General features: G+C 45.6%; 1 protein-coding gene across 1 annotated transcript in view; it reads right to left on the bottom strand.

The window, feature by feature from the left end:
• Positions 1 to 259: 259 nt before the first annotated feature.
• Positions 260 to 26474, bottom strand: part of WIPF3 (WAS/WASL interacting protein family member 3) — a 78706-nt gene continuing 52491 nt past the window's right edge. Inside the window, exons 3-9 of the mRNA XM_043871641.1 lie at positions 26314 to 26446; positions 21929 to 22060; positions 18347 to 19081; positions 14479 to 14628; positions 13445 to 13546; positions 4465 to 4541; positions 260 to 2446 (exon numbers count right to left, since the gene is read on the bottom strand). Coding sequence (XP_043727576.1) covers positions 2423 to 2446; positions 4465 to 4541; positions 13445 to 13546; positions 14479 to 14628; positions 18347 to 19081; positions 21929 to 22060; positions 26314 to 26446 — 1353 coding nt within the window. The 3' untranslated portion in view covers positions 260 to 2422. The remainder of the gene's footprint in view (positions 2447 to 4464; positions 4542 to 13444; positions 13547 to 14478; positions 14629 to 18346; positions 19082 to 21928; positions 22061 to 26313; positions 26447 to 26474) is intronic.

Below are 26474 nucleotides of genomic sequence, written 5' to 3' on the forward strand. Positions count from 1 at the left end.
ACTTGTTACAAAATACATTTGAATTTTTCCCTTGCTTGGTTTTCTCAAATACCTATTTAATTAGCTACAAAAGTCAGGAAAACATTCTGTAGTTTAGTTTAGCTGTACTTTCGCTCCAAAGAGAAAGGCCCCATTTCTAACACAGAATGTTACAGCAAGTGCTGCGTCCTGTCTGAGCCCTTCTAATCCTTAAAGATGGTTGGCTTAGATTGGTGCTGGCGACCTTCAGTCGGCTTTAACAAGTAAACAACTGGAAGCATTCCCACTTATTAAAGTTTATTAATAAAAGAAATGAATCTGCAGAGGGAAGATCAATAAGTATAAAATACATGGGAAACACTGGGAGAGTCACAGACCGCAGCGCTGGGGAGATTACTCGAGGATGGGAGGGGCACTCTGTTTGAGTTTGTGGTCCAGAGGTGAAGTATTTGTCCTGCCGCAAGAGTTCAAAGGGCAGGAATTCAGTGCTGGGTCTGGAGTAGAGATGTGATGCTAGATTCCTGAGATTTTTCCCTAATTGCAATTTTTGGTTTCTGCACATTTCTTCCCTCTGACCTTGAATAGTTGTATTTTGAATTTCTATCCCAGTGGTACAGAACATCAGTGTGTAAACACCTCATCGGGGCAGGCAGTCTACTCCAAAGGTGGAATGGTTTTGGTCTAGCGCCTTCTTAATCATGATTGTTAAAAAACCCTTGTAATTATTTTGTACAACTGGGAGAGAGGTGGAGTGGACAGTGTTATATAAAAAAAGTTCTGACCTTTTGGAAACCTTGCAGAACCAGTAAGACAGATCAGCTATACGCACAGCTGATGACCTGCAAAAGCTTCTTTTTCATTGATTTAGCTGTTACAGTTGGACGTGATTTATTCCCCAGGGAAGGGAACTTGACATTTTCTCAGTGGCTTCTGTTTGGAATGGGAAAGTATGCAATGATGGTGGATACCACGTCAGGGTCAGTCTCCATTCCAGACAGGAGGTGGTGGATGCAGTCACATGTTTGCCAAAACCCCACTAACGGTCTGCCTTCTGCGCATGGCATGTTCTGGGCATTACATCCTCAAGGTGTGAGGGCATGAGTGGGCTGTTTCAAAGGAAACATTTTTCACTGTTTTCTTTCCACCTCTCCTGGATTTCCTTTAATCTGCAGCTATTTTGAGCACAGATGAGGGGTCAATTTGCTTCTTTCTGTTTTTCTCCTTCCTCAGTCACAGCTTTCCCTCCAAGGATGAGGTCAGGCAGCAAGCAAAAACACACTTTCATTCCCTTGCCAGCCCCAGAAAAAGGGCACGAGAGGAGCGGCCACAGGTCACAGCCAGTCCCGACCCATCCATACTCAGGGCTAGCTGAACCATACACTTCTCCCCTCTAGAGGGGTGCCACCACAGGGACTGGGGGACCCTCAGACCAGCTCAGAAGGGCGCTAACATTTGCCTGATGGGTGGATCCAGGTTCCCTAAGGGTGGGCGGGGGACACTTGATATTTGAGGCAGGTATTTCAGAATATGTTTTAGTCTATACTTTTTCATGTCATGCTTTCCATGATAAACCCTGCACTCGGGGGGGAGGAAAAAGAAAAGCTCTCTGAGACAGAATTAATGATGACTTATGCAGGTTTCTAATTTGCAGGGAACATACTGAAATCTCCTTCAGCTCACCTCACCCTGGCTGCCAGGATGAGGGCTCAGAGGGACAGGAAGGACCACTGCAGAAACATGCACATGAGGGGCAGTGTAAACAGTAAGAGCGTTGGCTACTTGCAGGACTGTTCAGTTACACAAGGGGCCCTGTGGTCAGCCTTGGAGGGACTGAGGCCACTCTTGCTTTTGATCTGTGTTATATTTACATGAGGCAGCAAAAGAATCCTTGTACTGCAGGACGGGAGCGGGACGCGGCGTCTCGTCCACCGGGGGCCATGTGGCGGCATCTGTGTGAGGGACACGCTACTCTCAGGGAGCCGCGTCGTTCATAAGGCATTACCTGGTTTGATTTTGCAGTTTGTGTGATGAGACTAGAAAAATCATGCCAATAAGAAGCCGTTGTGGATACTATGACTTTGGGAAACTAAGGAATCTTCTAAAAACTGTTCCGAGTCTAGGGAGGGCCAGCCTGCAGATGTATTTACAGTCATGGAATGGACACTATGCGGCGGGACAAGGCTGTCACCTGTGCCAAGGTGCACTTTAAGAAATGGAGAAATAATGTCTGTGTGTTTTAAATTATTCAGATAATAGTCAACTATAATACTGATTTAAAGCCTGTGCAAAACACGTATTTACAATAAATAAACGCTCCATTCAGAGCCCGTGTGTCAGCTGAACTACGACTTGAGAGTGGTGAGGCCTGAGGTCCTTCTGGGGATGCCCACCCTGCCATGTGGACTTCCAGATGGCCCACGGGACGCTGGCTTCATCCGTCTTCTCACCGGAGTGTCTTAAGGGCTAACTGTGGAAAGACAACAGTGTTACCAGGTGGGGTCAAAGGTCAATGAACCATCCCCCCTCCCCCGGGCTGGCTATCCCTCACGCCTGCAAACTTGCCAGGGTCTGATGGTTCCATCATGTGCAAGGTGCTGGTCTTCACCCAGCGGGTCATGGGTGGAGAAGGAATGAAAGTGTAGCTTATTTCAGGTGGGGACCGAATGTCATAAAAAACATTTTAGGGACCAAGTACCAGCAGACCACTTGACGGCAAGCTCAAGAAAAGCTAAGAACGTGGTCGCGATCTCAAGACAAGGCAATGAAAGAGAGAAAGGACCCTGGGCTTTCAGATTTCCAGTTTAGGGCTCCCAGCCTTGCATGGATCACTTGGGCTCTGGCCCATAAAAGAACAGCACCCCCGGGGCACTGTTCACCATGTCTGAAACCCCGTGATTTCTCTGGTCAATTTCTTTTTGCCTCACTGGAGTGAAAAATCAATTAACATGGTGTCCACCTAGACATAAAGATCTTCTTGACTATGGGATGCCCAAGATAGACTACAGTCCATCCTTGACTAGACTTTATGGGCTTCAGGGGATTCAGATGTGTGCCTGCCATGAGGTTAGGGACCCGACAGTATGGAATGTTCCATCATGCTTATAACATCTGAAGGTGAGGGTGACTCCTGTCCTGGCAATTCTGACGTGCCAGGGAAAGAGGCAGTGAGGTCCAGTGGAAGGAGCACTGGACAAGGAGTCAGAGGTCTGTAAGTGTGACCTCAGGTGAGTTCCTTAACCCCTCAGAGCTCGGTTTTTTCATATGGAGAAAAGGCATTAAAGATAAATCTCTCCAGCTTATATCACAGAGTTGCTAAAAAGGATCCAATGAAATAGCATATGTAAGTTCTCTAAACTATAAAAAGTTGTATAATGTAGGGACTATTATTTTGATTATTACCGTATTTTTCTAATCACGGGAGTAATGCATTTATTGTAGAAAATTCAGAAATTGCATAAATGCACTAATAAGTCAAATTCAGTCATAAGCTGGCAGAGTGAATGCCTGTTAACAACTTTGTGTATATTCTTCCTATCTTTTTTTTTTCCTCTGTATATATCCTTCTTCTCTGAACTACAATCATACACCCACCCAGTTTTAAACCTACAATCATCCGAGAATGTTTATTGCAGTTCTCAAAATTGGATCAGCCGTGGTTAGAAGGGGAGGAGGGAGCTTGTCCTCCTTCAAGGAACCTTCACCTCCCCCAGCCTCCAGGAACCTAGTTCATTCCTTCTCACATCCTATTCCTTCAAGGTCCAACCTAACCTATGGGTCCTGCCCTTTTGCCATATAGTTTTGAAACTGGAGGCCAGGAGGGGATTTGTTTTCAAAGAAACAAAGGGCCTTTAAAGATGAGACCCTGTCCTGTGCCCTGAGAAACGTCATCTCCGCCCAGGTTAGAAAACACACTGTGTTCAAGTTGCCTTGTGTGAGCCTGAGGGTGTTTCTTCAAAGCCTGTCTTACACGGGCAGCTCTCTGCTTCCCCCTCCCCCCAGCTTTCCCCTAGCCACCAGCACTTGAATTTTGAGGCTAAATTGGTCAAGTTAAATGACAATGTTGATGGTGGAAACCCGCGCCCCCACCCCACTGCGGGGTGGTGGTGGTAAGAAACCAGGTACTCTGTAGATGACAGAGGATACTGAATTATGTTTTATGCATGTTTCAGAGTTTTTCTCTCAGGCTTCTCAGACCAGGGTAATGAGGGAGGAATGATGGCAGTGAACAGGGTGATAGTTGCAGAGGGATTCCCAGGGGCCCCACTTGCCAAAGCAGCTACTGATGATTCCAGAGAAGCCCTCTTTCACTCAAGTTTTGAAATTATGAGCATTTCACCCCAGCTGGAAACACAGGTGCCCGTGTGGCTTCTTCCCCCAGGTAAAACATGAAGCTATTCATGTGAAGGGGAAAGCAAACCTCAGCAACTGTGTGCTTCTTGAGGGGGCTTCCCGGTTTTACACTCAGGGACCAGAGAGCTCTGTTACCTGAGCGTTTCTGCCTTTGATGTCATCAGAGCTCTGCCCGCCCGCCTCGGCGTGGAGCCAGGGACCAGGTGTGCGGCCTGAAAGACACAGGAACCATCTCACCATCTGTTGGCCGCGGGCCGGCTGTGCGCTTCACAGTCTGGCTGCGCCGGCACCCAGGGCAGAGGCGCAGGAACCCAGGGTGACGTGAGCCCGTCAACCCGAACCCCCCAGGCTCCTGGCCCTAGACTGTGTTTCCACCCACTGCTTCTCTGTCACAGACCGTGGATACATGGTCCACTGTGCTGAAGGAGAAGAAGTTATGAAGGGCTCTCATCTAAATGCAGGTGAGCCTCTCAGCTCTGAACACCCCACCTGCTACAGACTCGCTCGTGCGTCCTGACGCCAAATGAGCTGGCGCTGTGCTAGCAATGTTTAAAAAAGGAGTAAAAAGTATGTGCTGACACAGCTCAGGCCCTGCCTGTGAGGATCCAGCTCATTCTCTAAAACATGCTAGGTTTAAATATTACACAAGTTATATATATATGAACATATATTCTCATAATTAAGAATTTGAATTTGAATTTGCCCTTCTCTCTAATCCCAATTATTTATCCCAGAGTCACCTCTGCTAAAAGTTTGGCATTTATCCCTCCAGCTTGGTTTTACTTTTTGGCATTTACTTACACAGATATGTATATATATAGGCAGATATGTGGTTTGGTTGATCTAGCCAAGTTTTAAATCCATATTCCCAGGAACTCCAGAACTTTTTCTGTGAGCCAGGTAATCCGAATGGTGTCCCTGTGTCTCATTCTCTGCTGCATTTGGTACAAGACTTTCCTGTCTACTTCTATCACAGTCTAGGAATTAAATATCCATGTCCCAAAGCCCTTAAAACAATTCATGCTGCTGTGCAACTTACAAATTAACATGAAAAGCAGAAATACCCATCACAGATTATGATAGTAAAAAATACTGATAATAACCTGTATTCAAAAATAGTGTTTAGGAAATCTAGGGTTTGTTATCATATGATGGAGCACCAAACAGCCATCTGAGTGTCTACAAAGGCTCAAATAATTTGGGTTGATGTTTGAAATGTAGGAGAAAAAAGCAGGCTAGAAATTGTATAAATAGCAACACCTCAACTATTTAAAGGGCTTCCCTGATAGCTCAGTTGGTAAAGAATATGCCTGCAATTCTGGAGACCCTGGTTCAATCCCTGGGTTGGGAAGATCCCCTGAAGAAGGGAAATGCTACCCACTCCAGTATTCTGGCCTGGAGAATTCCATGGACTGTACAGTCCATGGGGTTGCAAAGAGTCAGACACAGCTGAGCGACTTTCACTTTCTTTCAACTATTTAAAAATCCATTTAAAAATGTAAATAATATACTGAATTGATTCCTTTTGGATTTATTGCTCTTTAAAAATCTCTTAAAAACACTTCAAGTTTTCTACAAAATGAACATTTAAGTCATCTTAAGAATCTGTTATGGTACGATATAGTTTTTTAAATGAACTACCACATAGAAGGATCTCTACAACTAAGAAAACATTAATCCAATGGGCCCTGTAATTTTCATTACAAGACTTTTAAAATGAACGAATGCATCTGTTCTAGGAAAGATTTTTGGGGGGCAAATGGCATAGGAAGCACTAGATTTTTAGCCAAATATGCATGGTCAGCTGCTGCAGTCGTGTCCAGCTCTTTGGGAACCCACGGACCAGGCTCTTCTGTCCACAGGAATTTTCCTAGCGAGAATACTGGAGTGGGTATATACTCCTCCAGGGTATCCTCTCGACCCAGGGATTGAACATGTGTCTCCTGTGTCTCCTGTATTGCAGGCAGATTCTTTACTGCTGAGCCTGCAGGGAAGCCCCTGTAAAAAGTAGAGACACTGATATGCTGAATTCCATGCAGCAGTATGGCCCTGAAACTACTGTTCTTAGACTTGCTCCAGTCTGCTACAGAAAAGCCTTCCTTTAGACCAAGGTTTCTTAACTTGGCTCTACTGACATTTGGAGCTGGATAATTCTCTGGGGGGTGTTGGCTCTACTGACATTTGGAGCTGGATAATTCTTTGTTTGGGGGGTGTTGGCTCTACTGACATTTGGAGCTGGATAATTCTTTTTTGGGGGGTGCTGCCTGTAGGTTGTAGGTGATCTCACAGCCTTCTTAGTCGCTACCCACTAGACACCAACAGTACATCCTCCACGCCCCAGAGACCATTTGTGTCAACAAAACAATGTCTCCAGACTGTGCCAAATGTCCCCTGGGAGGCAACATCCCCTCTTCAAGAACAACTGGGCAACGAAACAAGCTTCTCCATAGGTAAACAGTGCCCACTAGTTTTTATAAATATGATGGGAAACAACAGCAGAGCTAAAGGATAACCAATTTCTTCATAAAACAGAAAAGAAAACTCTACATCTTGTAAAAGAAATTTCACTGTTGCTAGAAAAGGGTGGCTGAGAGTGGCCAGGGTTACCTAAGATTCTTTTAATTCAAATATCTCCTTGGGGGGTGGCATCTCAAATATTTCCTTATGAGATGCCACTAGGATCTCTTAGAATTCAACAAACAGAGCCCTTCTGCCTGAAATAGTCCTTCACATGGGCTGTTTTCCTACAGGAAAGTATTTCAGATTCACTAAAATACTGGCTTTCAAACTTTTGGTACCACAATGTGCAATAAGAGAGACTTTTTCCATTTCTATCCAATCACATGTGTCTGCTGTACACAGAACAGCCTGAGTGACCATTGTTGCTGCCTCCTGGTAACCAGATGACACCTTTTTCCAGTTATTAACACGGCTGTGTGTCTGGAGCTGGTGGCTACAGAGCAGCTGACTATGAAAGACTTCTCTGAACAGTGGGGCTTAAACAAGAAAGTCTACTCCTGGGTGGAAGGAGCAGTGGCCTGAGGGCCACGCTGGCTTCCAACTTTATTTTTTGTCATTTGTAAATCAGGCCAGCCTTATACCTTTCCCCAGACACAGAGATATTTTCATGTGTTAAAAAAAAATTTTGTTCTGTAGCCAACCAGCACGAGGCTGAATACTGCAGGGCTTGGAAAGTATCCAGAAAGGATTTACAAACTTGGCTGGCCATCAAAGCTGGGTCTCTTGGAGGGTCTCCCAGAATGCTTCCCAGTCTTGGAGTGCAATTCGAGGCTGGGTGAGGAGAAAACAGACTCCTTGGAGAGGCAGATCTAACTGTCAGCTCTGGGCCAACTCGATCTCTCTGAGGTAGGGTCCACATGGCATCAGGTGGAAAGTAGCAGTTATGGCGCAGAGAATCACATTGTGTATCTGAAACAAATGCGATGCTGCATGTACTGGCCTCATGTGCAGAGAAGGAATACTGATTGGACCATGACACAAGAGGCAGATGGTTACATGCAATCAAAAGCACAACTCTTTGTGACTGGAAATGTTCCACTGGCAATGCTAGCCAACTCTTTGCAACTCCATGGACTGTAGCCTGCCAGGCTCCTCTGTCCATGGGATTCTCAGGGCAAGAGTACTAGAGTGGGATCTCCAGGGGATCTTCCTGACTGAATGTGGGTCTCCTGTACTGCAGGCAGATTCTTTACTGGCTGAGCCACTGGGGAAGCCTGTCTGTATGACACAGGTGTTAAATGGAATGGTAGTTTCCCTTCCTATCTCAAAGCAGCTCAACAAATATGAAGTGAGATGCAAAACAGAAGAGGATGCTCTTTTTAGATGATTCCAGTGCAGCCTGTGAGGATGAATACATGGGCTGGGCCAGAGATAGGGTGCCCTCAGATGTATTTCCCAGGGGCCTGTATGTTCTGTGACCTGTATGTTGTATGATTACTTACAGGAGGGTTAGCCAAAATAAGTGGGTTTCCCTGGGAGTAGTTGTTTTTCTATCTTTTAAAAACAAGAAAAAGATGCTGTTAAAAATATATTTATCCAGAAAGATGTTGGTTTGAACTCTAAAAAGCAACCTGGAGTCATCATTTTCCCTTTTGAATACAGAGCCACTGAGTCTGTAGCTTCCTTTCTAATGTCAGGTGCATCCTTTCCTCTCAAGTGAGCTGAGGGCACATGCGGGGGGTTCTCCCTAGGCCTCTGCATGGAGACCCCTCACCTGAGAAGGCACGGAACCCACCCTTGGTTTGGGTCTATGCTGTTCTGGTATGTCAGGCAGCCCGCCCGTGTCAAGAAGCAGCCTCAGGCTCTCCTAGATGATGTGGAACAAAGAACCACACCTTGAGCCCTGGTTTTGCCACCAGCTGTGACCATGAGCAGGTCACCCTACTTCTGCTTGGTTCCTTCTGCTTACCTGGAAGGAACTGGGCCAGAAAACTTCACAAGGCTTCCCTTGCTCTAAGGCTGGAAGCCTCTCATAGCCTCTGACTAAGGACATGATGCATTTCACTGGACATGATAATTCTAGTATCTGCCAGAGCTAAGCCTTAGAAACTGCGCATCTGGCCTCTCCTCTCCTCCCTGGCTGTCTCTGCCACAGGTGACGTTGGTCTGAGGGACCCACCACCCCACCTAGAGAACTTACAGAGTCACCCTACACACCACAGGGCCTCACTTCCCTCCTCGGGCACTCAGCCCAGGGGTGGGCTTAATCATCGACACTCGCCCCATAATTTGGAATTTTAAAATTAGTTTTAATGATTTTTAAAAGTAATGTATATTTATTTTAGAACACTTGGACAAAATAGTGAAGCATGAGGAAAATAAAAATCACCCAACATTCCGGGACTAAGGGATAACCAGTCCTAATGCTGTAGTGGATGTATTTCTAGCTGCTTCTCTTTTTTTTCTTTCTTCCACTTCTCCCTCTCCACATAAGTTCATGAAATTTCTTTTTTAAATTAATTTAGGTTTTCTTAAAAGTTTTTGTTTTGATGTGGACTATGTTTTAAAGCCTTCATTGAATTTGTGACAGTACTGCTTCTGTTGTTTATATTCTGGTTTGTTTTTTTTTTTTTTTTTTTGTGTGAGGCCTGTGGGATCTTAGCTCACTGACCAGGGATCAAACCTGCACTCCCTGCACTGGAAGGTGAATTCTCAACCACTGGATCACCAGGGAAGCCCCTAGGTTTTACTTAATGTAATTTTAGTATACTGGGTTGTTTTGTTTTTCTTCTCAAGGTTGCATTGACATTTTCCCATGTCACTAAATATTCAATAGCACTACTATAATAGATGCAGAACATTCTACCCGGTGGCTCTGCCCTAATTTATTTCACCTCGTTGCTGGAAATTGGTGTTGTTTTCAAATTTCTTCTGTAAATGGTTCAGCAATATATTAAAATATATGTGTGTGGATTTTTTAATTGATTAATTCAACAAGTATTTCTCGAGTGTGAGTGCCTGGCCCTCGTGGCTCAGTGGTAAAGAACTCCCCCGCCAATGCAAGAGATGTGGGTCCGATCCCTGGGTCAGGAAGATCCCCTGGAGAAGGAAATGGCAACCCACTCCAATATTATTGCCTGGAAAATCCCATGGACAAAGAAGCCTAGTGGGCTACAGTCGATGGGGTTGCAAAGAGTCAGACAAGACTTAGCGACTAAACAAAAATAAGTGCATCCCCCCATGTTGGGAGCTGACAATAGAGCAGTGAATAAAAATCGATATTATCCTAGCCCTCCAGAGCCTTACATTGTACTTGGGAGACAGACAGGAGACAGGTAAATATATAACATGTCAGGAGGTGATGCATGCTTTGAAGAGATGATAAGGCAGCATAAAGAGAATGACAGGAAGGGCTGCTATTTTATCTGCAGTGATCATCAGGGAAGACCACACGAAGGGATGTGGTCACCAGTAATAATCAGGCATGGCTAAGACAAGCACACTAGGCCAGAGGTCCTTACTACCTAACTGCCCTCCATAAAAGCTGAAAGAAATACCTTGGCACAGGCATTGTCTTCTGATTTTCTTAGTATTGGGACATCCAATTCTTTGATTTTATGGTGTGAACCATATCGAGCTGTTAGTTACTAAGTGTCTGGTGGAGAAGTTTCTCTGCTAATGGATATAATGGTAGACAGTTTTACTCTATAAAGTAAATGTATTTTAGAAAATGAGTTGGGCCACAGTGAGATACAGCTTCATACCCATAAAGATGGTTACAAACAAAACAAAATACCAAGACCAGAAAATAACAAGTGTGGGTGACGATGTGGAGAAACTGAAACTTTATGTATGCTAATAGGAACGTAAAAGGGAAAACAGTATGATAGTTCCTCAAAAAATTAAAAATAGAATTACCACGTCATCCAATTCCATTTCTGAGTATATACACCAAAGAACTGAAAGCAAGGTTTCAAAGAATTATTGGTACACTTGTGTACATAGCAGCATTGTTCACAACAGCCAAAAGATGAAAGTAACCCAAGTGTCTATTGATAGACAAACAGATAAACAAAATGTGATATATACATACAATGCAATATTATTCAGTCTGAAAAAGGAAGGAAATTGTGACATGTTACAGCATGGATGAACCTTGAGGACATTATGCTAAATGAAATAAGCCACTCTCAGAAAGTCAAATATAGCATGATTCTACTATATGAGGTACCAAAAGTAGTCAAACTCATAGAACCAGAGAACCAGAAAGTACAACAGTGGTTGCCAAGGGCCTAGGGGAGGGGAGAATGGGGAATTGTTTAATGGGTATAGAGTTTCAGTTTTGCAAGATGAAAAGAGCTCTGGAAATTGGTTGTACAACAGTGTAAATGCATTTCACACTACTGGACTGTATACACAAAAATGGTTAGGATGGTAGATTTCATGTTATCTATTTTTTAAACCACAATTAAACGTAAAGAAAAAAGGAGTTGGGATGCAGTCAATCAGCCACTTTCCCAGTGAACTGACCATGATGAGGACAGTCTGGCTGGGAACACCAGAGTGAAATTTTATATTTCAGTGTCTGTCTGTCCTCTCTTCCTTTACCAACACGTGACTCTCTCAAGGATAGGTCAAGGGGATCATTTATCTAAATCTCTCCAGTGCTAAGGGCCTTAATAAGTATCTGTCCATATGATGATGACTTCACCTTTACTATCATCATTAAAGTTAATGAATATTTGTGAGCTATGCATTTTTCCAAAGATTCCTAGTGATAGGGTTTTGCACATTCTTTTTATTGTGGTAAAATACACATAATGTAAAATTTTCCATTAACAGCATTAACAGTCACTCCCCATTCTGTATACCCTCCTGCCCTTGGCAACTGCTAAATCCACTTTCTGTGTCTTTGGATTTGTCTATTTTAGGTATTTCGTATCAGTGGAACCCCACAATATGTGGCCTTTATGTCTGCTTCTTTCACTTAGCATAATGTTATCAGGGTTCATCCATGTAGTAGCATGTATCATTGCTTCGTTCCTTCTTACTGTCCAATAATATTTCACTGCATGGCTCCACCACATTTGGTTTATCTATTTACCATTTGATGGGCATTCAGGTACTTTTCACCTTTTGGCTATTGTGAATAGTTATGAATATCTGTCAGATATCTTGTTTGAACACCTGCTTTCAATTCTTTAGAGTGGAATTGCTAGGTCACATGGTAATTCCATTTAGTGAATTGAAGAACCTAATGCATTTTAAAAAACTGGACAAAGTCATCTACTAAAGAAAGAAACGGCTCATACTTGCAGAGTGGAGACATGGAAGACAGCCCTGAAAGCACTAAGCCTGAGGGTGTTTGTGTGCTGTGCGTCAGAAGGACAGAGAGACAGCAGGCAAGCAGGCGGAGACAGAGCTCCAGAAATGTCACAAAAGAGCAGGGAAATAGCCTCATCTGATGGAACCAAAGTCATCTCCCAGACCACAAAGACCTCTAATCTGGGGTTACAGGTCAATGGCAGAAATACAAGAGGAAAACTCTAAGAAGAAATGTAATCAGATAAGCATGAACTGTATCAGGCTCACACTCACATAATTAACAAGGTTCTCTTCACGGCTCCCAGGAATGGCAGGGACACGCTCGTTTAATTGTGCTAGGAGGCTCCTAGCATTTTTTTAATGCTAGGAGTATTTAATGCTCACCAATGCCACATCAATCCCAGAGCATATCTTCTTTTTGAAATGGCAAATGCCCTTTCTGGTCTGTAAAATGTCCATTCATGAGTAGGTTGGGTTTATATTTTAACTACTACTACTTCTTGATCACCAGGAGATTATTCTGGTATGGGCACTGATTTGAACATTTCTCTCAAAGGAGAGGATCACAGCACAGACTGCCACCTGTCTACCCTGGTGAGCTGTGTGGGGTAAAGCTTTTCTTCTGTTCTCCGGGGTAAGACTAGTTACCATGGGCTCCAAATGTAGCCAACTTGGATTAGAATTTACTAGAGTCTGAAGGTTGAAGAACTACACAGCACTTCCTGAGAAAGGCTATGTAACAGAAAGATTTTTAAAATTCTTCTTTTGCAGTGATTTAGGGCATAGATTAGCAAAATACAGCCAGCAGACCAAATGCAGCCAGTGCCTGCCTTCCCAAATAAAGTTTTTACTGGCAGACAGCAATGCCCATTTCTTTATGTGTTGTCTATGGCTGCTTTCATGTCAAAACATCAGAGTTGAATTGTTGTGATAGAGACCAGATGGTCAGCAGAACCTCAGACATGTCCTCTCTGGCCCTTTAAAGAAAATATTTGCTAATCCCTTGCTTAGGATAAGGCTCTGATGACCTGCAAAGCTCATTCCCACTCCTGACCTTACCCCTCAGCCTCAGACCTGAGTACTCCCTGCTCAACCTGGCCCAGGTCACCTCTACCTTGCCGCCCTACAGGCACGTCCGCTTGCCCTGACTGATAACCTTGTCTCTGCCTGAAACCAGCTCCTTTGCTGCTCCTTCTTCTTGGTGCCACATCATCCAGCCAGGCCCAGGTAGATACTCAGAGTTCCTTTGTATAGCCTGTGGCCCATTAGTGCACGCAAGCACCTTCTGGAGGGTCAGGGAAAACCAGGAGTCTTAGCGCGGGGTACTCACTTCTGGGGATCTTGCTGGGGTAAATCTTCTGGCATGCTTTATACTCATCCGGAGGAGGAAAATCTTCCATGGAATGGAACGTGAATTTAGATTCAAAGTCATCTGCACACAAGGGAAATCGCAAAATCACTCCCATTACTATGATGATCCGAGTTTTAATAATTTCCAGGAGCAAACAGGTTTCCCTGCTCAGTGCAAGGTTTTAATGGCAGGGCTGTTCCCTTCTAAGACATCCATTCACCTCTTAACTTTTACTATTACTACTTATCTGGGACAAGGGGGAATCGGGACAAGTGAAGTCACAGACTCTCCCCATCATCCACCCAACTTCCTTCAACCAATGTCTTAAGGAAGCTTCCAAAGGGAGCAGAAGTGCCACAGGCCTATCCAGGGCCCAGAGTCAGAGGTGGGGAACCTGGCAGCAACCAAGTCCCTGTGGCCTGCGGTCCTTCCTGTGCTCCTGAGGAGGACTCTAGGTGAGGTGGGAGGGCTGGACAGAGCAGGAGTCCTCAGCCTGGCTGGTGGGAAGGAGCCCAGCCTGTGTCCAGTTGGGGACCAGGGCTTCCCAAAGCAAACGGGTTCTGCCATGAGTCCCCGATGGCAAGAGAAGGGTCTTGTGGCTCTTTTATGAGTTGAGTCCCTGCTTTGTGATCGAGGTTTTGGGTGTGACAGTAGCTCAGCCCACAAAGGGGTCCAAAGATTTTTGGTCACACCTGACCCCAGAGGACTTTCCTTCCTAGTTCCACAGCTTTACCTTAATTGTTCCTCTGCTGGTGGACCTTCCATCCATCCTCTCACCTGGTGCAAATCAGTCTATCAGGCTTACGTCTGATTTCTCCATGGAGACAGGTGTGTGCACGTGCATGTGTGTGCGCGTGCACACACACACACACATAGAACTTAAGTGCTGGTTTTCTTCTCTCTCTGTAGCCTCAATCAGAAGGTTGGGGAGTAGATTCTGGAACCCTTACCCATAAAGCCTCAAAAGAAACTCTATTTAACACAACCTGTAGGCTGTTCTTCACCCCACTCACCAGTGATGTTCAGGTTTCCATTCCGCAGCTGACCTCCAGGCTGCTGGGTCGGGGTCCAGGCTGGGGCCTGCTGGCTCCTGCTGGAAAGCTCAGTGGTGGGTGACCTCGCAGGGGGTGCTGGGGGTGGGTTGAGTTTTCCCCCACTGGCTCCTGGCAGAGAAGATGATGGTGTATTCAGATACAGGACTTTCAGATAGAAGATGCTAGGATGGTAGATGCTATAACCTTCTGGGAGAGGTGAGGTATTGAGATCTTTGGGTGTAAGATGATAAATGATGAAAAGGCAGCCTCTTGAGCCAACCTTCTTGGGACTGAATCCCAGTCCTCCTGCTGGAGTAATAACACCACCTCTTTGTGCCTCAGTTTCCTCATCCATAAAATGGGAATAATAATATATATACACATTCTTGGGCTTCCCTGGTAGCTCAGATGGTAAAGAATCCACCTGCAATGTAGGAGACCCAGGTTCGATTCCTGGGTCGGGAAGATCTGCTGGAGAAAGGATAGGCTACCCACTCCAGTGTTCTTGGACTTCCTTGGTGGCTCAGCTGATAAAGAATCCACCTGCAATGTGGGAGACCTGGGTTCAATCCCTGGGTTGGGAAGATCCCCTGGTGAAGGGAAAGGCTACTCACTTCAGTATTCTGGCCTGGATTCCATGGACTGTATTAAGCGAGTTGATTTAATTAAAGTGGCATGTAGTAGGGGCTCAATGAATATTAGCTGCTATGACAGTATCAACCCTTGTCATCAGATGGTACAGCCCAAAGAAGTGAAAATACTGCACGATCCTATGCAAGGGAAGGACTCTCTATGGTGAGACTCGGGGTGGGGCTGGGTGAGCAGGCTGTCGGGGGCTTGCTCCTTCCCCTGTGTTTCTGCTCGCACTGATTCTCCTGCACTTTAGTCCTATGTTTCTCCTTCCAGTGAATTTAAAACCTAGCTGGCCCCCAGGGCCCAACTCAAATCCCATCTACCTCATCAATTTTTCCCTGATGATTTTCTTTGCCAAGACTTCTTCGCATGACTCATTTGGCAGTTAATAACCTGCTGCCTTGGCACATCAACTCGGTACTCGACTCTTCACTTTGCTCTTGACGTGATGACAACTGCACCATTAGTATCTGTGTCAAGATGTTCACAAGTACAACCTCCTACTCTTCCCTGTGGTTGGCCTGAAGCAGAAATCGCCCTCATGTTGTTCATGGAAAGCCAAGTTTCACGTCCAAAATCACAGTGGAAGAGGCCAGACAAGCGCCCATTCCTGGAGTCAGATTTGCAGCTCTGGGGCCTGTGCAGGCCCAGCGCGGAAGCTGGCCTCCCCACGGCCGTCAGCGCACCCCACCCCTCAGCTCCGCCCTCGGCCTTTCCCTTTCTCAGTCTCCCTCCTCCTCCTTGCTGGTCTTCCCTTCCTCTGTACCAGGATCCACTAGGATTTACTTGTTCCCACAAGGGGACTAAAAAGGATAAGGGGCTGTGGACCCCTCTTCTGTGTGAGGACCTGCCTCTCCACTTGGTCAGAGAGAAGGAAGTCAGGCCGGTGAGCCCCTAGCTACCCCCTGGGCAAAAGCACTCCAGGCGTACTTCCTCACTTGGTGTGGAACAATCCATTGTAAAAGGTGTTACTGTCACTATTTCCATTTGTCAAATTAAAAAAAGCAAGGTTCAAGGACATTAAAAACAGAAGTGGGTGGGAAGGCAGGATTTGAACTGAACTCAGATCTCTCTGAATCTAAAGCACTGATTTTTTTTCACCCCATCTTAAACATTTAGGAATCATGAGCCTCAGAAGGGGCTCACTAATACTAATGCTGGACATTATGATCAGTCAGTTGAGAAGAGAATGATTAAAATCTTATCTCTTGTGATCAAAAGCCTTAAAAATATCCTTGCTTTTTGTACTAGGCACTCCCTTTCAGGGACTTATCCTTTTAAAAAAAAATTTTAAATATAGACTACAATTGTTATAAATGTATCTCCTGCAATATTATTTGTTAAAAAAAATTATTTGTAATAAAAAATCAACTTAAATATCTAACACTAGAAATATGGTACATATCAATTATATTAATATACTTACAGGTACATTTTAACAATTTCACAAATATCAAATTACATCAAAATTGCTTTTAATATTAAATGAAAACAGAATAGAAAATAGTATATACAAAATCATATTAACCATGTAAATATGTAGGTATGTTAAGAAAAAAAAAGAAACACATCCAAATATGACAGTTTTTACTTCTGGGTGATGTTATGGGTGATTTCATTTTTTTCTATTTGCTCTACAATGAACTTGTATTATTTTTAATTCAAGGATATATATTTAAGAAACTTTCTGCATCAAGAGATGTTCTGCAGATTCAAAAATACAGAGAACAAACTGGTGGTTACTAGTAGGGAGGGGTGGGGGCAGGGCACGATAGGGGAAGGGGATTAAGAGGTACACACTGCAAGGTATAAAATAAATAAGACACAAGGATGTAATGTACAGCTCAGGGAACATAGCCAATATCTTATAGTAACTTTAAATGAAGTATTCTCTATAAAAATATAGAATCACTATGCTGTATACCTGGAACTAATATAACATTGTAAATCAATTATACGTCAATTAATAAAAAGAATGTCTTCTCAAAAACATTTTTTTTCTGAAAAATCAAGGAATATGAGCCTGTGTGTATAATTGTGGATATATGTTGGCCTATGTGTGTGGATATGGGCTTTGATGAGTGTGTGCATATATTTATGAGTGTGTGTGTGTGTGTGTGTGTGTGTGTGTGTGTGTGTGTGTGTGTGTGTGGTGGAGGGTGCTTCCCCTATGGCTCAGCGGTAAAGAATCTGCCTGCAATGCAGGAACTGCAAGAGACATGAGTTCAATCCCTGGGTTGGGAAGATCCTCTGGAGGAGGGCATGGCAATCCACTCCAGTATTCTTGCCTGGAGAATTCCCATGGACAGAGGAGCCTGGTGGACTATAGTCTACAGTCTATACAAAGTCTACATGCTTGCAAAGACTCAGCATGCGTGCGTGTGTGTGTATGCATGTGTGTGTGTGTGTGTGAATGTGTAGTGTGCTTTCCATTTAGAAGCACACCAAAGGTGGCTGAAGGCTAATCACTTCATGGAAATCATAGTCATGGAGCATGTATATTCAATCCAGATCATCTCTGCTAGAAACATCAAGGGATTATTTTTAAAGTTTGGCTGAAAATATGGACCCTCAGTTTTCCTGAGTCAGCTGGAGAACCTGCCAAAAATATGGCAGAATACTAAACTAATCTACTCAGGATCAATGAAAATCCTGGCTGGGAGCCAGACTATAATAACTCAGACAAAAATTACACCGGAGAGCTGGTTCTGGAAACAATTGCACTTACAGCTGTCCCACCCTGGGGAATGGTGATAGTAAAAACAAATAGACTTTTCTAGATCTCACTGTTCTGACAACTGCATGAGGGGAGAATTATTGCTATGCCCATTTCACAGATGAAAAGGAAGCACAAAGAGGCTGAGGAACCGCCCTGGGTCACGCAGCTAGTCACGGCAAGGTGATTAAGGCCAGAATCCCTAGCTTGTGGTCTGCACCATCTTGGACAAGTCTTCCGGCCTCCCTCACCCCAGTTTCCTGTCTCTAACCTTAATACCTCAGCATAAAGTCACATAAAACAAGTTTTTCTTGTGCTCCACAGGGCACTGAACAGGTCTGATCTAAAACAAAATTCAGAGTTAAGACTTCCTGAGGTTTTCCCAAGTGGGCCACAGGTGCAGGCCTCTGGGGGTTTCCCTAGCACCTCCAGAGCTGCTGCCAACGGTCAAAAAAATTATCCTCCGACACGATCACCCTGGAGAACAGCAGTGCTTACCGGGGCCTCGGCCAGGCCTCTTCTTCTGCAGGAACGGCTGAGATCCCGGAGGGGCGGGCGGCGCCGGCAAGGCCTGCCCGCTGGGCTTGGGTGGCTGGGCCTGGAAGCTGGGGGACTTGGGGGGCAGCGGGGGTGGGACTTCACAGCTGCTGTTAGCACTTGGCAAAGGGGGCGCAGGCAAAGAGGATCTGGGGGTGCATGAGGCGTAAAGGGGGAGTGGAGGAGGCGGGGGCGGCGGGGCGGGAGGCTCTCGCACATCTTGGGCCGGGCTGGCAGCCTCCGCGTTGAGCCCGGGGTGCCCACAAGGAGGGAGGAGCGGGAGCGGGGGCGGGATGGGCGGTAGGTGCAAGGGGGCTAGCTGAGGCTTTGCTGCCTTGTCACTGGGACCCAAGGCCGGGGGCGGCGGAGGCGGCGGGGGCGGCGGGGGCGGTGTGCAGAGCAGAGGCGGTGGAACCACCGGGGGGCTCCCTTTGGTCGGTGGGCCGGGTGGGGACACCAGCGGAGCTTTGACAGGGGAGGACGGGGGCAGGGGTGGGGGCGGGGGCGGTGGGGGCGGCGTGGGGGGAGGTGGGGCGGGCATGCTGGGGCGAGGAGGGACCGCCCTGGCCGCGCCGTGCCCCTCAGAGGCGTTGCCTAGCCTGGGAGACGCTGGGGGGTTGAACGGGCCGCTGAGAATCTTGGTGGGAAGCCGTGGGGAAGGCGCTCGGGAGCCAGGGCCCTGGCCTGTCTTGCCACCTGGAAGTGAAAGAATTCTGGGTTAGCTCAGCGGGCAGAACTGGGAGAAACCGCAGGGCGTGCGCCATCGTGAGGGGCTCTGTCCAGCACGACCTCAGGGAACCGCATGGTGCGCATTCTCTTCCCGAGTGGCCCCTGGAGGCTGCAGGTGTAGCAGCTGTCACACAAGAGGGCCGCCCAAGGGCCTTGCTTGAAGAAACACACTGTCCTCCGGTGAGATGAGCCCGGCTCCAGCTGCCAGACTGCTGTGCCGCACCAGCTCCCTGTCCTATCCCACCTCCACCCTCTGACCAGGATGTAGGGCTGCCCTGACCTCCTTCACCCTCTCTCCTCTCAAGGCCACCCTCACACTCATCCTGTTATTCTCTAGGCCAGTCAGCCCGCATCTGTGGCTGTACCAACCAGAAGCTCCTGACGGAGGTTTTTCTCACTCCAGCATTTTGTGAACATGGACTTTGTTTCTGTATTGAGAGAAGGAGATTCAAGATTCCCTGAATATACTAGGTGATTGGAAAGTCAGTGGGAATACACCCTGCCTTGGGGATCCAGGTCCAATGACCTTGAACCTCCTAGTTACATGCCGTCTGGAAACTCAAAGATCCCTTTCCCAAGGGCTTTTGCCCATTTCTAAGCGGCTTGCTGTCTCCTGATCTCCTGGCTTTCTTACCCTGTAGATCCTTCACCACATCAACCCCAACTTGAAATCCAGTGCCTCTTAAATCCAATGCCAACAGCAAGAACAACTTGCTCACAGTAAGCATTTGTGTTTGGTGGATGTCATGGAAGACTCGGGTGGAGGGTGCTCCCAGGTTGGGGCCTTCTCACTCTTTGCACACCCTTTCACCCTACTTGCCACTTCTCACCCTTTTTTGCCTATGTCATTCCAAAGAGAAAAAAGTCCCTCTCCTTGTTTAATGCACAAAAGTTCTGCAGTCACTTAAATATGTCCTTGGAGTATCACTCTCCACCTAGGAGGCATATTAAGACATTTCTTCCAAATAAATATACGGCTTTCCCTAAAAGGAATTTTTGGGAATATATTTCTCCTATTCCAGCACCTGTATATTTTATAATCTCCATGAAAATATTTGGAAACCACTAGAAAACATGTTTGCTTCTCACACCTCCAGCTTCCTGGTGCTACAGAATAGGAAACACAGGTTTCATGTCAAATTATAATGCCAGCAGCTGTTGGTGGTTGTGAGCTTTTCAGTTCCTGAGTCACCAGTGTGTTTACTGAACCAGGTGCTAAAAGTATTTGGTGCCAAAAGTCAGGCCAGTCATGGAAGGGCATGGAAGAGGTGACTCTGGGGCTGAAACCAAGTGAGCAGGATCACAGTAACTGGCTTTCCAAACGGATGACCCTACTCTGGCTATGATGCGACAGCTACCTGGACACATGACTCATGACATGAGTCTCAACTGTGGAATGCTCTTCTGGAGGCAGGGGGGAGCTGTCAGTATTCCTCTGCTGAAATTTTCTTTTAGATGGCTGTGGAAGAGAGAAGATCTTTGCACATATGCATCCACCCTGGCAGACTTGGTTCCACCAGGGTGCTAAGGCAAGCATTGCCAGAATGGCTGACTGTCCATGACCAGGAGCAGGAGGCCCCCACCTGGCCTTTTCGGGGTCAGGATCTACCACCTGCGATTCCAGCGTGAGGCATTTTCTATGAGGTCCAGGGTAGGTGTCAGCCTCAGAGATTCCTGCCTCCAAGTGCTCCAGCCTGTTTTCAGTAGTCCACGGGGATGAAGATGGAGGACCTAGGCAGCTCTCCAGACAAGGCAAGGCCTCCCTCTGTACCCACCGGCCAGATGACTTTAAAGAGGTAACAAGTTTGAGTAGCAGAATCAATCCCTGAATAACTAATCTTAAGTTTTTAAGTGTCTGAGAGCACCATGTATCTGAGATTCCAAAACCCTTAATGTGGGTCTGTTAAAGTACATGAGCTTCTACTTACTAAATGGCCAACCTAATGAGAGATGGGCAAACCCGTTTTTATCATCATGTGAGCAGCAGAAGCAAGGATAGCACAAATCCTTGTCCAGCTTATGTGCGTGCCCATTCTGGGATGAAGCAGAGAGCTGAGCAGCGTGATTTCAAGGGGAGACCCACAGGAGTCAGAGTCAGCTCTGGCGAGGAAACCAGGCAGCAGAGAGGGCTCCGAGAGTGAGCACCAAGGGAAGGTTTTCCTTCATCACATGAATGCAAGCCCTAGAAATCCAACTAGAAACACAAGAGCAGACCATGAAGTGGTAGGGAAAGGCCAGTTCGAGAGCATCAAGGGGGCTTTGTTGACATGAAAGGAATTAGCTTTTGAGCCTGGATGTTTATCAAAAGATGAAATATGTCTTCCTCCTTCCATTTGTGTATGTTTCCAGGAGACCTCGTATTGCATGGAAGTCTCATTACACATTCTATACAAGCCAGTGATGTTTAGGGTTTGTTACATAGCAACACCTAACAGACATGATGCTAGAGACCCATCACAACTCACCACTGCCAGTGAGTCCACAGTGATGTCACGAAGACCTTCTACTGTGATTTACATCCATACTTTGCAGTGTGGGCCACGATCACACCATTGCTAAACACTCCACACTATGGCAACTCCTTCTTCAGTGATTACAATGGGATGATTTAAAGAGGATGAGGATGTCAAAGATCCCTTAGAAACAAGTCTGTGTTTTGAAAACTTCCAGTATTTATGCTTCCAAAGAGGTGATCTCCTACCACATGACTATTCACTCTAAACATGGCACTTATGGGCAGGTGAGGACTGCCCTGTTGGTTCTGCAAGGCAAGGAGATAAGAGTCAAAGGTAGCCAATTTGAACTCTTCCTTACCTGCTGCATCCCTCTGGCCTGCCGGTCGTAAAACTGGAAAGCCACCAGCAAACAGATCTCCCAGGGCTGGAGGTGTGCTCCCACCTCGAGAATTTGCAGGACCTCCTCCCTCTTTGTTGGTTCCTTTAGAACCTGTAGAGAGAAGAGGCAAGTAGATGTGGACCTGTGAGCAGAGCTGAGCGGCCAGCTCTCACCCTGGCCATGGTCTAACACTGCCCTTGGCAGCCTTCCCTCCTCCCCCCACCAGTGTTACCCTTCTCCTACTCAACCTCTTTCTCAAGGACCCCTGCCTTGTGCCCCGGCCTGTCTGCCACCCTCTCCAGGCTACCAAAGAGCCATCAGTAGTAACCACTCTGAAAAAGGATCAAAATAGAGGCATCTCTACACTGCCATTTATTAGACATGTGTGTGCACGCTCAGTCTGTGAACTCTTTGTAATCCCATGAACTGTAGCCCGCCAGGCTCCTCTGCCATGGGCTTTTTTCAGGCAAGAATATTGGAGTGGGTCGCCATTTCCTCTTCCAGGCGATCTTCCCAACCCAGGGACTGAACCTGCGTCTCTGGCACTGGCAGGCAGATTCTTTACCACTGAGCCACCTGGGAAGACCATTTAGTAGATGTCATCTTTTAAATTAGAAAACCCAAACACTGTAGGTAAAGAGCTGACCCCATTTTCACTTGACTGTTGTGGGAGGACTAGACGAAGAAAACCCAAAGATTTAATTTAGGCAATAATTTTAACTTCTGGTCCACAGAGCCTGGTCCAGGATTTGCAAGCAGGAAGTAAAGGTCTGCAGTGATTTCTTCTTTGGTGTTTTCATTGTCTGTCTCCCCAGCTCCCACTCCCTGGGCCTAGTGCTCTTCCCTGCACCACTTTTTTTTTTTTTTCCCCCTATGGAAAAGAAAGCTCGTGAGCTTGTGAGAGATGTCACTAATTCCAGCCTTCCAGATGTGTGTGATTAGCAACTACATAAAATGAGAAGACATTGAGCTTACAAGAATTTTTGGCAGACAATGTTCACAGCCTGAAGCTAATATGCACAGAGAAATCAGGGCACAGTGCCTACTGGTGGAGGAATGTGGCCAGATTATTCCTAGTATTAACATTAAACATTACTTCTTCACTAGAATGATAAAGAAATGAGTGTCCCAATAAAATGAATTGATCTGTTAACTTGTTTGTTGTTGTTCAGTCACTAAGTCATGTCCAATTCTTTGTGATCCCATGGACTGCAGCATGCCTGGCTCCTCTGTCCTCCAATGGCTCCCAGAGTTTGCTCAAATTCATGTCCACTGAGTCAGGCTTAACTAATTAGATGGTGGGTCGAGCCAGAACTAATTTTTATTGTAACCAATGCTGAAAATGTTTCTTAAAATAATTTGCCTATTCATGCACATTAACATATATAATTATAGATATTAGATACAATTATATTTTAGGACTATCTTTGAGAATTACCATCATGTATCATTGCAAAATACATGGAGCCATAATAATACCTTATATTTAAATATATTTCTTTTTTTTACTTTTGTTTTCTTTTTTTTATATTTTAATTGGCAGCTAATTACTTTACAATATTGTACTGGTTTGTGCCATACTTTGTATATACTGGGCTTCCCTTGTGGCTCAGCTGGTAAAGAATCTGCCTGCAATGTGGAAGACCTGGGTTCGATCCCTGGGTTGGAAAGATCCCCTTGAGAAGGGAAAGGCTACCCACTCCAGTATTCAGGCCTAGAGAATTCCATGGACTATATAGTCCATGGGGTCACAAAGAGTTGGACATAACTGAGTGACTTTCATGTTCACTTTCTTTCACTGTATAGATTATTTCAGCCTTCAACAATCTTGACCAAAAAAGAGCAGGCATTATTATCTCCCCCCATTTTGCAGATGAGCAAACTGAGTCTCAGAGAGGTTCCCTGATGTGCAGAGTGGCAGAATCAGAACTCAACATGGGTCATCTGATGGCAGGAACAAGGCTCCTTTTACTCCATCATACTCTAGAAGACATAGAAACTTACAGTCATGTGATCCTGGGAGAGAATTCGGCAGAAATATTTTTCCTTATGGAAAATAAAATTTTTGCATTTGTTAGGGTTGAGACTTGAAGTTTTTGCTCATTCAATTTGAGGATTATGTTGACACAGCATAAGTGATCTTTAAATGTTACTTCACAATGGATAAATACATTGTGGAACATCCATACGATCAAATCTTCAGTTCAGTTCAGTTCAGTCGCGCAGTCATGTCTGACTCTTTGTGACTCCATGGACTATAGCACGCCAGACCTCCCTGTCCATCACCAACTCCTGGAGCTTGCTCAAATTCATGTCCATTGAGTCAGTGATGCCATCCAACCATCTCATCCTCTGTCGTCCCCTTCTCCTCCTGCCTTCAATCTTTCCCAGCATCAGGGTCTTTTCCAGTGAGTCAGTTCTTCACATCAGGTGACTGAAGTATTGGAGTTTCAGCTTCAGCATCAGTCCTTCCAATGAATATTCAGTGTTCATTTCCTTTAGGATTGACTGGTTTGATCTCCGTGCAGTCCAAGAGACTCTCAAGAGTCTTCTCCAACACCACAGTTCAAAAGCGTCAATTCTTCAGTGCTCAGACTTCTTTATGGTCCAACTCTCACATCCATACATGACTACTGGAGAAACCATAGCTTTGACTATATCGACCTTTGCTGGCAAAGTAATGTCTCTGCTTTTTAATATGCTGTCTAGGATGGTCATAGTGTTTTTTCCAAGGACCAAGCATCTTTTAATTTCATGGCTGCAGTCACCATCTGCAGTGATTTTGGAGCCCAAGAAAATAGTCTCTCACTGTTTCCATTGTTTCCCCATCTATTTGCCATGAAGTGATGGGACTGGGTGCCATGATCTTCGTTTTTTGAATGTTAGGTTTTAAGCCAGCTTTTTCACTCTCCTCTTTCATTTTCATTAAGAGGCTCTTTAGTTCCTCTTCACTTTCTGCCATAAGGGTGGTGTCATCTGCATATTGGAGAAGGCAATGGCACCCCACTCCAGTACTTTTGCCTGGAAAATTCCATGGACGGAGGAGCCTGGTAGGCTGCAGTCCATGGGGTCGCTAAGAGTCCGACATGACTGAGCAACTTCACTTTCACTTTTCACTTTCATGCATTGGAGAAGGAAGTGGCAACCCACTCCAGTGTTCTTGCCTGGTGAATCCCAGGGACGGGGGAGCCTGGTGGGCTGCTGTCTATGGGGTCGCACAGAGTCGGACACGACTGAAGCAACTTAGCAACAGCAGCAGCATCTGCCTATCTGAGGTTATTGATATTCCTCCTGGCAATCTTGATTCTAGTTTGTGCTTCATCCAGCCCAGCATTTCACATGATACACTCTGCATCGAAGTTAAATAAGCAGGGTGACAATATACAGCTTTGATGTACTCCTTTCCCAATTTGGAACCAGTCCATTGTTCCATGTCTGGTTCTAAGTGTTGTTTCTTAACCTGCACACAGATTTCTCAGGAGGCTGGTAAGGTGGTCTGGAATTCCCATCTCTTTAAGAATTTTCCACAGTTTGTTGTGATCTAGTCACAGTCAAAGGCTTTGGCATAGTTGATAAAGCAGAAGTAGATGTTTTTCTGGAATTCTGTTGCTTTTTCTGTGATCCAACAGATGTAGGCAATTTGATCTCTGGTTCCTCTGCCTTTTCTAAATCCAGCTTGAACACCTGCAAGTTCTTGGTTCACCTATTGCTGAAGCCTCGCTTGGAGAATTTTCAGCATTACTTTGCCAGCATGTGAGAGTGCAATTGTGCAGTAGTTTGAACATTCTTTGGCATTGCCTTTCTTTGGGATTGGAATGAAAGCTGACCTTTTCCATTCCTGTGGCCACTGCTGAGTTTTCCAAATTTGCTGCCATATTGAGTGCAGCACTTTAACAGCATCATCTTTTAGGATTTGAAATAGCTCAACTGGAATTCAATCACCTCCACCAGCTAATGGGTATAGGTTTCCTATTGGTGTGATGGAAATGGTCTCGAACTAGACAGGGTGATGGTTGCAACAACAATGAAATATATAAATGCCACTGAATTGGACACTTTAAAAATGGTCAAAATGGTGAGTTTTATATTGTGTGTATTTTAAAACAATTAAAATAATTACTTTACCATGAAGTTTCTTTTTAAAGCATTTGAAAGTTGATGGTAGATATGCTAAACATCATCCGCAGACCAGGAAAGGTAGCTCTGATTCTCTCACCCATGTAGACTGTACACTGAGCAGGTCTGAGATGGCCAGATGTGTGTCCTGATTAGCACTTGTGGCCCTGTCCTGAGCAAGCCAGGAGTGTCTGGCTGAGCCTCACATGGCCTGCCCTCGGCTCTTAGCAGGCCGGATGCTCACTTACCCTCAATCTGCGGGGCACTGCGGTCATTGATCTGCGTGACTTTTCGGAGGCGAGTTCCTTGCTGGATATCAGCCAACAGTGCACTCCGACCTTTGGGATCTGCCTTTCTCAAGCTGGAAGCATCTGCACTTACCTGTAAGGGAATACGAGGGATTTGATTA

The sequence above is a fragment of the Cervus elaphus genome, chromosome 18 (assembly GCF_910594005.1).
Source record: "Cervus elaphus chromosome 18, mCerEla1.1, whole genome shotgun sequence".
Taxonomy (NCBI): Eukaryota; Metazoa; Chordata; class Mammalia; order Artiodactyla; family Cervidae; genus Cervus; species Cervus elaphus.